The sequence below is a fragment of the Eleutherodactylus coqui genome, chromosome 6 (assembly GCF_035609145.1).
Source record: "Eleutherodactylus coqui strain aEleCoq1 chromosome 6, aEleCoq1.hap1, whole genome shotgun sequence".
NCBI lineage: Eukaryota > Metazoa > Chordata > Amphibia > Anura > Eleutherodactylidae > Eleutherodactylus > Eleutherodactylus coqui.
Window position 1 is genome coordinate 143,036,179 of NC_089842.1, and position 17,853 is coordinate 143,054,031.

General features: G+C 48.0%; 1 protein-coding gene across 1 annotated transcript in view; it reads right to left on the reverse strand.

Moving 5' to 3' along the window:
- Positions 1-3,576: 3,576 nt before the first annotated feature.
- Positions 3,577-17,853, reverse strand: part of LOC136631485 (leukocyte immunoglobulin-like receptor subfamily A member 5) — a 41,374-nt gene continuing 27,097 nt past the window's right edge. Inside the window, exon 6 of the mRNA XM_066605786.1 lies at positions 3,577-3,749. Within this exon, the coding sequence (XP_066461883.1) occupies positions 3,607-3,749 (143 nt within the window). The 3' untranslated portion in view covers positions 3,577-3,606. The remainder of the gene's footprint in view (positions 3,750-17,853) is intronic.

Genomic DNA, 17,853 nt, shown 5'->3' on the forward strand with positions numbered 1-17,853 from the left:
GTGGCTTCCTGGGACCCACCCATGCTGTGGGTCCACACGGAATTCCCATTCCGGAGTTGTACCTGCCTGTGACTATTTATAAAAAAACCCAGTCTGACTGGGGCATGCAGCATGGGCCGAAGACCATCTGTATTTAATCTGACGTTAGCTCTGCTGTCCAGGGCACTGCAATGGGATTTATTTATGTACCACCAGTGGGTTCCAGGGAGCCACCCGTGCTGTGGGTGCACACGGAATTCCCATTGCGGAGTTGTACCTGCCTGTGACTATTTATAAAAAAACCCAGTCTGACTGGGGCATGCAGCATGGGCCGAAGACCATCTGTATTTAATCTGACGTTAGCTCTGCTGTCCAAGGCACTGCAATGGGATTTATTTATGTACCACCAGTGGGTTCCAGGGAGCCACCCGTGCTGTGGGTGCACACGGAATTCCCATTGCGGAGTTGTACCTGCCTGTGACTATTTATAAAAAAACCCAGTCTGACTGGGGCATGCAGCATGGGCCGAAGCCCACCTGTATTTAATCTGACGTTAGCTCTACTATCCGGGGCACTGCATTGGGACAAACTACAGGAGCAATACAGCGCTAATGAGACGTGCACAGCTACGCTAGCATTGGAGTCTGCTCTAGGCCCACGATTGCTGAGGATTTGTGCAGAGGGCTATGTCCTGGGTGCAGTGAAAGTCCGCTTCCTGCCTACGACTGCTGGAGCTGTGGGCCGAGAAAAATGTCTGCCATGTTTGGCCGCTCAGATTTATTAATTGTTCATCTCTTGGGTTGCCTAGGACCCACCGATGCTGTTGGTGCCCACTTAGTTCCCATAGCGGTGTTTGACCTGTCTGGCACAAAGACACTGACTGACTTGGGAAGGGGGCAGAGTGTAGATGGCTTTCCCCTTGCGGTGTCGATTGAGCTATGCGACACCTTGACAGAATGAATACTGTGTGGCACATGGATTCCATTGCTATGCCCACGTTTGCAGCTCCTGACGGAGGTGGCACAGGATTAGATTTCTCATTGCTTCTGTACAGCATTGTGGGCTATCGCCCCGCCCCTTTTAAAGAGGGTCGCTGCCTGGCCCTGCCAAACCTCTGCAGTGTGTGCCTCTGGTTCCTCCTCATGGCAGGCGCACTTATAAATAGACATGAGGGTGGTGTGGCTATGCAGCCAGCGTGTGGCATGAGGGCAGCTGAAGGCTGCGCAAGGACACTTTTGTGTGCCCTGCGGTCACAGGGTTGTGTGGGGGGGGGATTGGGCAGCATGTAACCCAGGAGAAGAGGCAGCGGTGCGTGCCGCAGGCAGTGCTTGTGCTTAGTTGGAGGTAGTGTGGTGCTTAGCTAAGGTGTGCCTTGCTAATGAGGGTTTGTCAGAAGTAAAAAGTGTTAGGGGGGGGAGGGGGGCACTCTTGCCACTATTGTGGCTTAATAGTGGGACCTGGGAACCTGAGATGCAGCCCAGCATGTTTCCCCTCGCCTGCCCTATCCGTATCTGTGTCGTTTCCATCACTTTCTTTGGTTTTCCAGATTTTCACAAATGAAAACCTTGGGTCATATACAAAAATGCTCGAGTCGCCCATTGACTTCAATGGGGTTCGTTACTCGAAACAAACCCTCGAGCATCGCGGAAAGTTCGACTCCAGCAACAAGCACCCGAGCATTTTGGTGCTCACTCATCTCTAATTGGGAACCATATAGTATGGTTATAAGCCTGCTATTTAAAGAGCAGGTTAGAAGTAAAGGTAACTCATGTGTCTGATAGTCTCAGACCAGGAATCCTCCACTAAGGATAGTTCCTGTGTCTGATAGTCTTAGACCAGAAATCCTCCACTAAGTAGTTCACACTAATCCAGCAAGCACTCAAATCAATCTGTTATGGGAACGTACCCCATCTCAAGCATTCAATTGGAATTACAATCATATCAATCATACAATATGGGATCTTACCCCATCTCAAGCATTCAAGCAAGGTTTAGTCTAGATCATATAGAGAGATAGAAGCTACTAGCCTCAGTGGTAGCTACTGGCCTTTCTTGCTGTATAAACCTCATGGGCAGAATATGTCACTGACAAAACAAAGCAAGGGGATTTTTACATCTATAAAGCATTTTGAAGAAATAGAAGTTTTTCATTTTTTGATATTGTCTGAATACATCACTAATCAGCAAGAAACACATATTAAGTTATGTAGGTGATATTAATATACAAAACACAAAAAGTGGGAATCACTAAATAGTAACAACATATTAAAGGTTGCGGTCAGCATGCCTCAAATCCGGATGCAAGAAAGAAAAAAAACACATATATTCAAGGAAACAATGTTAATATTATTATTGTACAAGAAAACGTAGAATTCAAAAAGCTAGAAGAACAATAAACTAATATTCAATAAACTAATATACAAATCCTTATTTAGCAACAAAATGAAGAATACAAAAAACAGCTAAACGTACAGAATCCTAGAATTGTAGAGTTGGAACAGACCTCCAGGGTCATCTGGTCCAACCCACTGATCAGTGCAGGATTTACTAAATCATCCCAGACAGATATTTGTCGAGCCTTTGTTTGAACACTTCCATTGAAGGAGAACTCACCACCTCCCGTGGTAACCTGTTCCACTCATTGATCACCCTCACTGTCAGAAAGTTTTTTCTAATCTGTGTCTCCTCCCTTTCAGTTTCATCCCATTGCTTCTAGTCTTTCCTTGTGCCCACCTTATGTAGATGTAGTTCAGCTGACAGCTATTCCTCCCAACGCCTCCATACATGTGATGACTGGGCTTGGCTAAGCATGTGTGTATGTTCAGCGGGGAAAGTAAAATAACCCGCTGCCAAACACTTCAGGTAGTGGCTTATTTCCTGTGGAAGCAAAGGACTGGGTATGTTAAAATCCCTCATGCCCAATCCCTCTTTACTAGAACATCAACCATTGGAGAAAGTTTGACAGTCTCATACACAATAGTCAACTGCCCCAACTGGTTCAGCCAACTTTCTTCTAAGGTCTTACTTCGGCCTTATGTGTATGTACACCTTTAAAGCGACACTCCAGACCTGGACGAACAAGGATGATCAAACCACTTCTCTGACTACTTGATGCACATTGTGCATAGTATGCTAAGACACTGACCAGCACTGCTTATGTGGGCAGCACTGGTTAACCAAAGCAGGTGTCCTGGACTAATGATGCTTAATAATGCAGTGCGCATCAGGAAGTCAGAGAAGCTGGTGCGGCCATCTTTGTTTGTCCAGGACTGGAGGGTCACTTTAAAAACATAACTGTAAAGCAACGGGCTCGCCACATCAGGGATCTCTCCACATGCCCATGTGCCCACCTCGAAAAATTTCCTGAGGTGGATGCAAAAAAAGCTATTAAATAGAAACTGCAGGTGACGCCAGTCTAACATTAGTTCTGGAATTTCTGTAAATGTAAGTTGTTTTTAAAAATAAGTGTGAATACAAAAACTGTTTAGAATTATAGGCTGGGTTTGACTATAAACCATATTCTTTGTGTGCCGCCCCCTTTAACAGCAGTGCAGAAAAATAATATAACAACAATGAAACTGGGGTGGCTTTCTAAAAGTTGAGTTCACATCCGTTTGTGGTTGGACATCAGTTCTCATCCGCTGTCCGCTTCTTCTCTCTGTAGCAATATTCTGAGACAACAACTATGATTATTACAAGGAGAGCGCCGGCTACAGAGATGCGGATCGTGTTTCCTCTTGTGTAATCTCTCTGCTTTTCTTCAGCAGCCCCTGCGAATGATGGACAAAAGTCTTTAACCTTTTCAGCAAAATGGTTATTTTTTTATATAATAAAAAAATACACAATTTTCTCAGATACAGCACTTTGTATTAGTTACTTGTGATTTTCAAGATCTCTGCCAGTTGGTATTTAATTCTTTGCTTACTTGAAAAACCTTACATGAGTATCCATATAAATATCAATTGTCACACAGGTACAAAGCAGAGAAATAAGATCCTCCTCAGGGTGGCGTCACACAGAAGTCACAACTTTTTGTAAATTGAGAAGCCTGCAGATGTGATCCGACTGCCCCGCCGAAGAGTACAGAAACAGCCGAGCTGGCACTAAAGTGAATGGTAGTTAGAGAAAGAGCATAGCAGCGCACTGCACTGTTTCCATAAGTTCCGTTCACTTCACTGGGAGTTACAGAAGCAGCATAAGGTGCCAGCTCAGCTGTTTCTGTAACACTGAGGTGGTCATGAAACAGCGGCAGGTTTCATATCTTAGCCATGGTAAGGTGAGGTGAGAATACCAGTTAAAGTTTTTTTACTGTGTAAAAGTAGTAAAACATATCTATACAAATTTGATATCACCACAATTGTACTGGCCTACAGATTACAGAGAACACAACATTATTACTGCACAATGAGCACTGTAAAAACCAAACTCAGAAAACATCCCCAAATTAATTTTGCTGCATTTCTAAATACGTTAGGTATGTATAAGGTATGTTAAATTGTGGTATTAAAAATACAACTAATCCTGCAGTAAACAAGCCCCATATACTTATGTCAACTGAAAAATGAAAGTTATGACTTTTGGAAGGAGATGAAAAAAATGAAATAGTCAACACTGAAAATTGCTTTGACAGGAAAGAGTTAAAAGACTGAAGTGCCGCGGCTGCATAGATGTCAGCCTCAGTGTACATATGAGGGCTCTTTCACACGGGTGCTGCAGTTGAAAATCGCATGAACAAGAGGCAGCCATGACTGAGTCACGGCTGCATCTTCTGTTTTTGCGCTGTGAAAAAGCGGTCGGTATACGTTTGTGTGAATCCAGCCTAAGATTATAACTAGCCAACTCAGTAAGTGATGGGAGAGCTCTGTCATTGCCGACAGAAGCCTGCGACATCCCCTATGGCTTATTTACGCAGGATAATCATCGTTTAGACTCCTGCGCTCCCTCTGGAATTTGAATGATCATCATTCTGTATAATTGCATGCAGCGACTGAATGAGAGTTGTTCAGTTTCTGCATGCAGAAAAGTGAAGGATGAGTTCAGTGTAAACAGCAGTCGGTCACTTTTGAACAACTTTCTGCTTACAGTAATTGAGGTGGGTTGGCAGAGAACGCTCCCCGGCCCACTTCGCCTCCATGCAGGCAGCGTTCTGAGCGATGCCAGCGTTTCTTGCTACCGTGTAACAGAACAGAAGTGAGCATCACCGGGTCGAGCTGCCAGATACTGTTTGACTGACAGCTTGTCCCATCTAAATGGGTCATTAGATAACTCAGACAACTCCTTTTTCCCCATAGTGAGGACTAGAGATGAGCGAGCACCAAAATGCTCGGGTGCTCGTTACTCGAGACGAACTTTTCACGATGCTCGAGGGTTCGTTTCGAATAACGAACCCCATTGAAGTCAATGGGCGACCCGAGCATTTTTGTATTTCGCCGATGCTCGCTAAGGTTTTCATGTGTAAAAATCTGGGCAATTCAAGAAAGTGATGGGAACGACACAGCAACGGATAGGGCAGGCGAAAGGCTACATGTTGGGCTGCATCTCAAGTTCACAGGTCCCACTATTAAGCCACAATACCGGCAAGAGTGGGCCCCCCCCCCCTCCCAACAACTTTTACTTCTGAAAAGCCCTCATTAGCATGGCATACCTTAGCTAAGCACCACACTACCTCCAACAAAGGACAATCACTGCCTGCATGACACTCCGCTGCCACTTCTCCTGGGTTACATGCTGCCAAATCCCCCCCCCCCATGACCCAGTGTCCACAGCGCACACCAAACTGTCCCTGCCCAGCCTTCAGCTGCCCTCATGCCACGCCACCCTCATGTCTATTTATAAGTGCGTCTGCCAGAGGAAAAGCAGGCACACACTGCAGAGGGTTGGCATGCCTAGACAGCGACCCCCCCATAAAAGGGGCGGGCCGATAGTCCGCAATGCTGTACAGAAGCAATGAGAAATCCAATCCTGTGCCACCTCCATCTGGAGCTGCAAACGCGCGCATAGCAATGGGGAACCTATGTGCCACACACTATTCATTCTGTCAAGGTGTCTGCACGCCCCAGTCAGACCGCGGTTTTTTATAAATAGTCACAGCCAGGTCCAACTCCGCAATGGGAATTCCGTGTGCACCCACAGCATGGGTGGCTCCCTGGAACCCACCGGCGGTACATAAAAATATCCCATTGCATTGCCCAACACAGCTGAGGTAGTAATGTCGTGCTTAATGCAGGTGGGCTTCGGCCCACACTGCATGCCCCAGTCAGACTGGGGTTCTTTAGAAGTGGACACATGTAGTTACAACTCCCTGTGGACCCACAGCATGGGTGGGTGCCAGGAAGCCACCGGCGGTACATAAATATATCCCATTGCATTGCCCAACACAGCTGAGGTAGTAATGTCGTGCTTAATGCAGGTGGGCTTCGGCCCACACCGCATGCCCCAGTCAGACTGGGGTTTTTTAGAAGTGGAAACAGATGCATTTACAACTCCCTGTGGCCTGACAGCATGGGTGGGTGCCTGGAACCCACCGGCGGTACATAAATATATCCCATTGCAGTGCCCATCACAGCTGAGGTAGTAATGTCGTGCTTAATGCAGGTGGGCTTCGGCCCACACTGCATGCCCCAGTCAGACTGGGGTTCTTTAGAAGTGGACAGATGTAGGTAAAACTCCGTGTGCACCTACAGCATGGGTGGCTCCCTGGAACCCCCCGGCGGTACATAAAAATATCCCATTGCATTGCCCAACACAGCTGAGGTAGTAATGTCGTGCTTAATGCAGGTGGGCTTCGGCCCACACTGCATGCCCCAGTCAGACTGGGGTTCTTTAGAAGTGGACACAGATGCATTTACAACTCCCTGTGGACCCACAGCATGGGTGGGTGCCAGGAAGCCACCGGCGGTACATAAATATATCCCATTGCATTGCCCAACACAGCTGAGGTAGTAATGTCGTGCTTAATGCACGTGGGCTTCGGCCCACACTGCATGCCCCAGTCAGACTGGGGTTCTTTAGAAGTGGACAGATGTAGGTTAAACTCCGTGTGCACCTACAGCATGGGTGGCTCCCTGGAACCCACTGGCGGTACATAAATATATCCCATTGCAGTGCCCATCACAGCTGAGGTAGTAATGTCGTGCTTAATGCAGGTGGGCTTCGGCCCACACTGCATGCCCCAGTCAGACTGGGGTTCTTTAGAAGTGCACACATGTAGTTACAACTCCCTGTGGACCCACAGCATGGGTGGGTGCCAGGAAGCCACCGGCGGTACATAAATATATCCCATTGCATTGCCCAACACAGCTGAGGTAGTAATGTCGTGCTTAATGTAGGTGGGCTTCGGCCCACACTGCATGCCCCAGTCAGACTGGGGTTCTTTAGAAGTGGACAGATGTAGGTTAAATTCCGTGTGCACCTACAGCATGGGTGGCTCCCTGGAACCCACCGGCGGTACATAAATATATCCCATTGCAGTGCCCATCACAGCTGAGGTAGTTATGTCGTGCTTAATGCAGGTGGGCTTCGGCCCACACTGCATGCCCCAGTCAGACTGGGGTTCTTTAGAAGTGGACACATGTAGTTACAACTCCCTGTGGACCCACAGCATGGGTGGGTGCCAGGAAGCCACCGGCGGTACATAAATATATCCCATTGCATTGCCCAACACAGCTGAGGTAGTAATGTCGTGCTTAATGCAGGTGGGCTTCGGCCCACACTGCATGCCCCAGTCAGACTGGGGTTCTTTAGAAGTGGACAGATGTAGGTTAAACTCAGTGTGCACCTACAGCATGGGTGGGTGCCAGGAAGCCACCGGCGGTACATAAATATATCCCATTGCAGTGCCCTACTCAGCAGAGCTAACGTCAGATACAATACAGGTGGGCTTCGGCCCACACTGCATGCCCCAGTCAGACTGGGGTTCTTTAGAAGTGGACAGATGTAGGTTAAACTCTGTGTGCACCTACAGCATGGGTGGGTGCCAGGAAGCCACCGGCGGTACATAAATATATCCCATTGCAGTGCCCTACTCAGCAGAGCTAACGTCAGATACAATACAGGTGGGCTTTGGCCCACACTGCATGCCCCAGTCAGACTGGTAATATGTACCTTAGCAGTAACCTCGTTGGTGGTAATGTGGTGGTGACTGCGGACCTAGTAGCGCGGTTTTATGTCGTTGGTTTTCGGAATGTGGCCATGATTAAGTGGGCCGTGGCGGGGGGATGATGGCGGTGCTCTCTTGTAGTGTCGTTAAAGGTGAAATTCTTGGACTGCCACCAGACGGACCAATGCAAAGGTATTTGCCAAGAATGTATTCATTGTTGGAGGAGGAGGGAGATGTTTTGGAGGCACTATGTGTCCTCTCCACGTGTCCGTGGTTATATGCACCTTAACAGTAACAGCGTTGGTGGGAAATGGCCTCGCCGCCATCATGTCTTTGTGAAGCCTCTGTTTCCACACCCCAGTGACATACCATTAGCTGCGGTATAGGCACAGCCCAGAATTATTCACATTTCAGCGGTAGTATTAGGGACAGGCCCCACTAACATATCACTAGCAGCAGTATAGGGGGAGCGCAGTCTTAGTTCCATTTCAGTAATAGTAGCACTCAAGACAGGCCCCAGTAACAATTCCGAAGCAGCAGTATAGGAGGAGCGCAGTCTTAGTTCCATTTCAGTAATAGTAGCACTCAAGACAAGCCCCAGTAACAATTCCGAAGCAGCAGTATAGGAGGAGCGCAGTCTTAGTTCCATTTCAGTAATAGTAGCACTCAAGACAAGCCCCAGTAACAATTCCCATTGCAGCAGTTTAGGGAGATAACAGTCTCTTTCACATTTCAATAGCTGCAGTATAGACAAGGCCCCAGTTACATTTATGTAGAAAAAGTGTAGGCCAACCCCACACACCTTTCTGTACCATGAGTGCAGGCGAAGAACATAGAAATTACAATGATTACACTGTAGGTGAGGGGGGCCCAAAAAAATTGGTGTAGCAACAGTACTAATGTACTTCAGAAAAAATTGGCCATGCCCAAGTTGGCAGGTGAAACCCATTAATCGCTTTGGTTAATGTGGCTTAAGTGGTAACTAGGCCTGGAGGCAGCCCAGTTTAACGAAAAATTGGTTCAAGTTAAAGTTTCATCGCTTGTAAGAGCATTGAAACGTATAAAAATTGTTTGGAAAAATTATATGAGTGAGCCTTGTGGCCCAAAGAAAAATTGCCCGTTCGGCGTGATTACGTGAGGTTTCAGGAGGAGGAGCAGCAGCAGGAGGAGGAATATTATACACAGATTGATGAAGCAGAAATGTCACTGTTTTGGATGGTGATACAGAACGATGCTTCCATCCGCGGGTGCAGCCTACCTATTGCTTAGGTATCACTGCTGTCCGCTGGTGGAGAAGAGAAGTCTGGGGAAATCCAGGCTTTGTTCATCTTGATGAGTGTAAGCCTGTCGGCACTGTCGGTTGACAGGCGTGTACGCTTATCTGTGATGATTCCCCCAGCCGCACTAAACACCCTCTCTGACAAGACGCTAGCCGCAGGACAAGCAAGCACCTCCAGGGCATACAGCGCGAGTTCAGGCCACGTGTCCTCCTCAGGTCATACACGCTGAAACGATGACAGGCAAGCAGCATGGGTACCGTCAGCAGTGGGCCAAGCCGTCTCTTCCCCCTCCTCCTCATCGTCCTCATGCTCCTCCTCCTCAATGCGCTGAGATATAGACAGGAGGGTGCTCTGACTATCCAGCGACATACTGTCTTCCCCCGCCTCCGTTTCCGAGCGCAAAGCATTTGCCTTTATGCTTTGCAGGGAACTTCTCAAGAGGCATAGCAGAGGCATGGTGACGCTAATGATTGCAGCATCGCCGCTCACCACCTGGGTAGACTCCTCAAACTTTCCAAGGACCTGGCAGATGTCTACCAACCAGGCCCACTCTTCTGAAAATAATTGAGGGGGCTGACTCCCACTGCGCCGCACATGTTGGAGTTGGTATTCCACTATAGCTCTACGCTGCTCATAGAGCCTGGCCAACATGTGGAGCGTAGAGTTCCACCGTGTGGGCACGTCGCACAGCAGTCGGTGCACTGGCAGATTAAACTGATGTTGCAGGGTGCGCAGGGTGGCAGCGTCCGTGTGGGACTTGCGGAAATGTGCGCAGAGCCGGCGCACCTTTACGAGCAGGTCTGACAAGCGTGGGTAGCTTTTCAGAAAGCGCTGAACCACCAAATTAAAGACGTGGGCCAGGCATGGCACGTGCGTGAGGCTGCCGAGCTGCAGAGCCGCCACCAGGTTACGGCCGTTGTCACACACGACCATGCCCGGTTGGAGGCTCAGCGGCGCAAGCCAACGGTCGGTCTGCTCTGTTAGACCCCGCAGCAGTTCGTGGGCCGTGTGCCTCTTCTCTCCTAAGCTGAGTAGTTTCAGCGCGGCCTGCTGACGCTTGCCCACCGCTGTGCTACCACGCCGCGCGACACCGACTGCTAGCGACGTCCTGCTGCTGCTGACACATCTAGATTGCGAGACAGAGGTTGAGGAGGAGGAGGAGGAGGAGGAGGAGGGTGCTTTAGTGGAGGAAGCATACACCGCCGAACATACCACCACCGAGCTGGGGCCCGCAATTCTGGGGGTGGGTAGGACGTGAGCGGTCCCAGGCTCTGACTCTGTCCCAGCCTCCACTAAATTCACCCAATGTGCCGTCAGGGAGATGTAGTGGCCCTGCCCGCCTGTGCTTGTCCACGTGTCCATTGTTAAGTGGACCTTGCCACTAACCGCATTGGTGAGGGTGCGTACAATGTTGCGGGAGACGTGGTCATGCAGGGCTGGGATGGCACATCGGGAAAAGTAGTGGCGACTGGGAACTGAGTAGCGCGGGGCCGCCGCCGCCATCATACTTTTGAAGGACTCCGTTTCCACAACCCTATACGGCAGCATCTCAAGGCTGATAAATTTCGCTATGTGGACGGTTAACGCTTGAGCGTGCGGGTGTATGGCGGCGTACTTGCGCTTCCGCTCAAAGACTTGCGCTAGCGACGGCTGGACGGTGCGCTGCGAGACATTGCTGGATGGGGCCGAGGACACCGGAGGTGAGGGTGTGGGTGCAGGCCAGGAGACGGTAGTGCCTGTGTCCTGAGAGGGGGGTTGGATCTCAGTGGCAGGTTGGGGCACAGGGGGAGAGGCAGCGGTGCAAACCGGAGGCGGTGAACGGCCTTCATCCCACCTTGTGGGGTGCTTGGCCATCATATGTCTGCGCATGCTGGTGGTGGTGAGGCTGTTGGTGGTGGCTCCCCGGCTGATCTTGGCGCGACAAAGGTTGCACACCACTGTTCGTCGGTCGTCAGGCGTCTCTGTGAAAAACTGCCAGACCTTAGAGCACCTCGGCCTCTGCAGGGTGGCATGGCACGAGGGTGCGCTTTGGGAAACACTTGGTGGATTATTCGGTCTGGCCCTGCCTCTACCCCTGGACACCGCACTGCCTCTTGCAACCTGCCCTGCTGCTGCCCTTGCCTCCCCCTCTGAAGACCTGTCCTGAGTAGGCGTTGCACACCAGGTGGGGTCAGTCACCTCATCGTCCTGCTGCTCTTCCTCCGAATCCTCTGTGCGCTCCTCCATCGAACTTATTGCCCTTACTACTACCTCACTGCAAGACAACTGTGTCTCATCGTCATCGTCCTCCTCACCCACTGAAAGGTCTTGAGACAGTTGCCGGAAGTCCCCAGCCTCATCCCCCGGACCCCGGGAACCTTCCAATGGTTGGGCATCAGTGACGATAAACTCCTCTGGTGGGAGAGGAACCACTGCTGCCCAATCTGAGCAGGGGCCCGAGAACAGTTCCTGGGAGTCTTCCAGCTCCTGAGCATGTGTCATTGTAGTGGAGTGAGGAGGCTGGGAGGAAGGAGGAGCAGCAGCCAGAGGATTCGGATTTGCAGCACTGGACGGCGCAGAACTGTGGGTGGATGATAGCTTGCTCGAAGCACTTTCTGCCATCCAGGACAGGACCTGCTCACACTGCTCATTTTCTAATAAAGGTCTCCCGCGTGGACCCATTAATTGGGCGATGAATGTGGGGATGCCAGAAACGTGCCTCTCTCCTAATCGCGCAGCAGTCGGCTGCGATACACCTGGATCAGGAGCTCGGTCTGTGCCCACACCCTCACTTGGGCCTACGCGTCCTCGGCCGCGTCCACGTCCTCTAGGCCTACCCCTACCCCTCAGCATGCTGTATTACCAGTGATTTCCCAGGCAGGAAATAAATTGGCGCAAGCCTGCAGGCCAAATAGAATTTTTCCCTTTTTTTTTAAAGGGAAGGCCCACTGACTATATTCAATCAGATAATAAATGTGTTCCACAGAAATGCAGTGTTATATGAAGTGCAGCAGAGCGGTGATTTTTCCCAGGCAGGAAATAAATTGGCGCAAGCCTGCAGGACAAATAGAATTTTTCCCTTTTTTTTAAAGGGAAGGCCCACTGACTATATTCAATCAGATAAGTAATGTGTTCCACAGAACTGCAGTGTTATATGAAGTGCAGCAGAGCGGTGATTTTTCCCAGGCAGGAAATAAATTGGCGCAAGCCTGCAGGACAAATAGAATTTTTCCCTTTTTTTTAAAGGGAAGGCCCACTGACTATATTCAATCAGATAAGAAATGTGTTCCACAGAAATGCAGTGTTATATGAAGTGCAGCAGAGCGGTGATTTTTCCCAGACAGGAAATAAATTGGCACAAGCCTGCAGGACAAATAGAATTTTTCCCTTTTGTTTTTTAAAGGGAAGGCCCACTGACAATATTCAATCAGATAAGAAATGTGTTCCACAGAAATGCAGTGTTATATGAAGTGCAGCAGAGCGGTGATTTTTCCCAGGCAGGAAATAAATTGGCGCAAGCCTGCAGGACAAATAGAATTTTTCCCTTTTTTTTAAAGGGAAGGCCCACTGACTATATTCAATCAGATAAGAAATGTGTTCCACAGAAATGCAGTGTTATATGAAGTGCAGCAGAGTGGTGATTTTTCCCAGGCAGGAAATAAATTGGCGCAAGCCTGCTGTTAAACGTAGCTGGCTGCGTATGATTTCTTTACGTTCTCCACCCACCACACACGTACCCAGAACGCTGAGGACTGTCAGAGGCAGGCCAAATAGAATTTTTCCCTTTTTTTTTTAAAGGGAAGGCCCACTGACTATATTCAATCAATAATATATGTCTTCTGGCCCTGCCTACACAATTCTGTCCCTGTAGTATTTCTGCAGGGCGCAATGCTCTGCACAGCCGATTTTGAAAAAAAAAAAATATGCAACACTGCTAACAGCAGCCTGCACAGTACTGCACACGGTTAAATGTGGCCCTAAGAAGGACCGTTGGGGTTCTTGAAGCCTACACTCACTCCTAACACTCTCCCTGCCTAACCACCACTTCTGTCCCTGGACTATTACTGCAGGGCGCAATGCTCTGCAGACAGCCGATTTTGAAAACAAATAATTGTGCAACACTGTTAACAGCAGCCTCCACAGTACTGCACACGGATAGATGTGGCCCTGAGAAGGACCGTTGGGGTTCTTGAAGCCTACACTCACTCCTAACACTCTCCCTACAGCAGCTCCAACACAACAGCACTTTCCCTCAGCTAAGTCACAACACATCTGAGGCGAGCCGCGGGAGGGGCCGACTTTTATACTCGGGTGACATCTGATCTCCCCAGCCACTCACAGCAGGGGGGTGGTATAGGGCTTGAACGTCACAGGGGGAAGTTGTAATGCCTTCCCTGTCTTGCAATTGGCCAGAAAAGCGCGCTAACGTCTCACAGAGGAAAGTGAAAGTAACCCGAACACCGCGTGGTGCTCGTTAAGATTAACGAGCATCCCGAACACCCTAATATTCGCCCGAGCATCAAACTCGGACGAGTACGTTTGCTCATCACTAGTGAGGACCCATAAACCTTTTTATGGTGATTCGAAATAAGTTTATTTTTGTTTGCAGTTTTCTCATAATTGTTTTCATTGGAATACTGGTAATTCTTTTTCTATTTTTATGTGATTTTTTTTTTTCAGAAAAACATTATTTTTTACTATATATGTCCCACAAGAGGTCTTCATCATGTAATTATTTCATCGCTTAGATAATATAGTGGACTAGTTATTTTTTCAGTATATTATCACCAACTGTCATTTTCTTTACTGACTGTAAGACTGTTCTTCTGGTAGGGCATAATAGGTAGACCAAGAGGCCTTTAGTTGGCCTCTGGTTGCCATGGCAACCATCAGCACCTTGCAATTACATCACAGGTTGGTGATCGAGTGAAAGTAGAAGCTCCCTACCTCTATAAACCCTTCTGCACTGACCATGGCATCTAAAGGGTTATATGGCTGCTGAAGTTGGACTTTGGCTGTCAGTTCCTGCCCACTACACAGGAGTCGGTGGAAAGGCTTCCACCACGACCTTGGTGTGTCCTGGGGGATGCTGCCTTGAAAACCCTTTTAGCCCCTTGAGTGGCAGGTTTATTGTTACCATGTCGTGCCTCAGAGGGCAGGTTTTTTAAATGAGCCAATAATGCAATTTTCTCATGCAAGTATTTATTAAAGAACAGAACAATCCCTTTGCAACATTTTTTTGCAATGAAAGAACACATTATAACAATTTAGGAAAATAAAATAAAAGAATTCATAAATTAAAAAAAAATCTATCAAGAAATTCTAATACTTTCTTTTGGTGTGATACGTCTTAAAACAGCCTTCTGGATGTAATGCAATGTTCCCACAAAGCTTACATTTCCATCTGGTTTCTTTCCTTCCCGGACAAACTCGGCACACTGCTGGGATACTTCTTCTTTGGTGTGGGTGGGATAGGAGATAGGAAATGTCTTTCAGTAAGATGAGCAGGTGGGTCTATTTTGCGGGTCTTCCTCCCAGGACTGGTTTCTTTTCCATCGTATACTTCTCTAGAAGTCCATGAATTAATTTCTGCCTTAATTCTAAATTGCAGGAGACAGCATTTTTCTCCACCACTTCTCACATACATAATATGGGCATTCACAAGAGTAATGTCTAGGAAATGGAAGAATAGCTTCCGATACCATCTGACGCTCTTCCTGAGGCATTTGTACGGCTTTATTTATTGGTCCAATCTGTCAACTCCACCCATGTTTGTATTGTACTCGATGACTACGTCAGGTTTCCTCACCACTTCATTGGTATTTCTGTCTGTTTTCCGGTTGTTGCATATTATTCCCCTGTGATATGTGGATAACATTGCCACATCTCTTTTGTCTTGCCATTTGATTGCAGCACAAATTCCAGATGTATTGCAAAGTACGTCTCCTTTTTCCAATTTAGCAGACGGCAATTCTTTAGGCATTTCCTTCCTCCGTAAGTCGATGGTTCTACAGGCTCCAAAACCATGCTGCTGCAGCTCATGGAATAGCAAAGGGCTTGAGAACTACCGGTCCATGAAAACGACATAGCCTTTCCCACAAAGTTCTGGGCACAGCAAAAGTTTGTTCGCTGAAGCATGGCTTATAAGTTTCTGTGAAGTACTCTCTGTATCCCGTGTTTCTCCCCCTTGTCCAGTGTAAATGAAAAAGTCCCAGGCATATCCTGATAGCAACTTGCATAAAAAAATTTTTTTTATCCCAAACCTGTCTCTTTTGCGGAATATATTGCTTCATCGCTAGCCTTCCTTTGAACGACATTAGACTTTCATCCACGGAAATATTTTGTTCTGGAATATATGTTTTCCTAAATGAATTATGAGGAAGTTCTAGTAGTGGCCTAATTTTGCGTAGACGGTTATTACTGTCTGCTTCTTCATTATTAGCAAAGTGTAGATAGCGAAGTAATAGCTGGAATCTTTTTAGAGACATAGTCTCATAAAAAATAGGGGGCTGGAATATATAATCTCTGGCCCAATAGAGCTTGAATTCCGGCTTGCTAATTAAGCCCATTGTCAAAATCAAAGCTAAAAAAAGCACACGTCCAACCAAAATCGAATTCTCGCTTCTGCTCCTGTTCCCATATCTTCTGCATCATTTATGCAATTTTTTGCATACCTATTTGTTTCTATGACGATATTGCGTACACAATCGTCGCTGAAAAAAAGCTCAAAACATTGCAAAGCTGAAGCAGTTGAAGAAGGTTGTGCACAAACACCTGCAAAACCAGAAAAATAAGGTTTTCTACTGGGCTGTTCTGCAGGGTTACATTCCCATTTGATCCACTGCAAATGGTGCTGAAGTGCCTCTGATGTATTTTTTCTGTAGCTCAATGTCTGCGCTCTCAAGCAGTTCTTCACCACTGTCACTCTCATCACTGCTGCTGATATTTTCTTGGTCACTGTCACTTTCTAAGTAGCTTATATTGCTTTCTTCTTCGCCACTTTCAAACAGTGCAGCAATGTCAATCTTATGTTCACTGTTTGCCATTATCCCACTCAGCGCTACACTCATCTTGTGGGTATTCCTGAGGAAATTCCAACAGTTTATTTGGTCAAAAGACTGCACGAGGGGTGAATTACACAATGGGCTAGAAGTCCTATCTGGCGGGAAAACCGTAAGATGTGGTCAGAAGCCAAACAATATTCTGCGCTCAGGTTCAATAATGTTGAAGAAAAATTAGTTTCACTCACTCTTCATTGAGGGGGCTTAATTATCACAGTGTAAACTTCATCCCACTAAAATCTGCTCTGCAGAGCAAAGGGTGCGTTCAGAAAACGTGGGGAGTAAAGGGTGCGTTCAGATGAGTGTGGGGAAAAAAGGGTACGTTCAGATGAGCATGGGGAGTAAAGGGGACTCCCTACGGGGAGTAAAGAATCCCCTCCCACAGCAGCCACAGTTGTGACAGCTGTGGGAGGGGACCGCGAAGCACTCCTATTGATTTCAATGGAGCCGCCGCTGCCGGCAGCCCCATTGAAGGCAAAAGTAAGCCGGCACCCCCGCAGTGATTTTCGGGAAATGGCTTAATATATAAGCCCTTCCCCGAAAATCATATCTATCTGGTGGGAAAAAATAAAATAAAATACATGCTTACCTCTCTCCATTCTGGTCCCGACACTGTAATTATGCTCTTTCAGCAGCTGGGGATTTAAATCTCCTGCCTGCTGAAAGGGCTGTGTGTGATTGGTTGAGTGCTCAGCCAATCACAGGCAGCGCTTGGTCCATTCATAGAATTCTTTGAATGGACCAAGCGCTGCCTATGATTGACTGAGCACTCAGCCAATCACATGCATCACACGCAGCCCTTTCAGCAAGCAGGGATTTTAAATCCCCGTTTGCTGAAAGAACATAATTACAGTGTCGTGAGGGGACCGCGAAACACTCCTTTGAGTTCAATGGAGCCGCCACTCCTGGCGGCCCCATTGTAGGCAATAGGATGCCGGCACCCCCGCAGTGATTTTTGGGGACTTCCCTAAAAATCATTTCTATCTGGTGTGAAAAAAAAATAAAAATACATACTTACCTCTCCGCGGCTGCGGGGGCTCAGGCGCGTCTCTCCGCTCTGGTGCTGGCACTGTAATTATGTTCTTTCAGCAGGCAGAAATTATTTTTGGGGAAGGGCTTATATTTCAGGCCCTTCTCCGAAAATCACTGCGGGGGTGCTGGCATCCTTTTGCCTTCAATGGGGCCGCTGGCGGCTCCATTGAAATCAATAGGAGTGCTTCGCGGTCCCCTCCCACAGCTGTCACAACTGTGGCAGCTGTGGGAGGGGATTCTTTACTCCCCGCAGGGAGTCCCCTTTTTAAACCCTGGAAAATTCAGCTGACAACTTAGTGCTCTGCACATTTCAGCACTAGAGCTGTCCACGGAAACCTTCCGGGGTTTAACTGCATGGTCAGTGCAGCAAGCCCCGGAGATTTTCTGGGCGTGCCACTCAAGGGGTTAAAGGCACCTGTCGCTG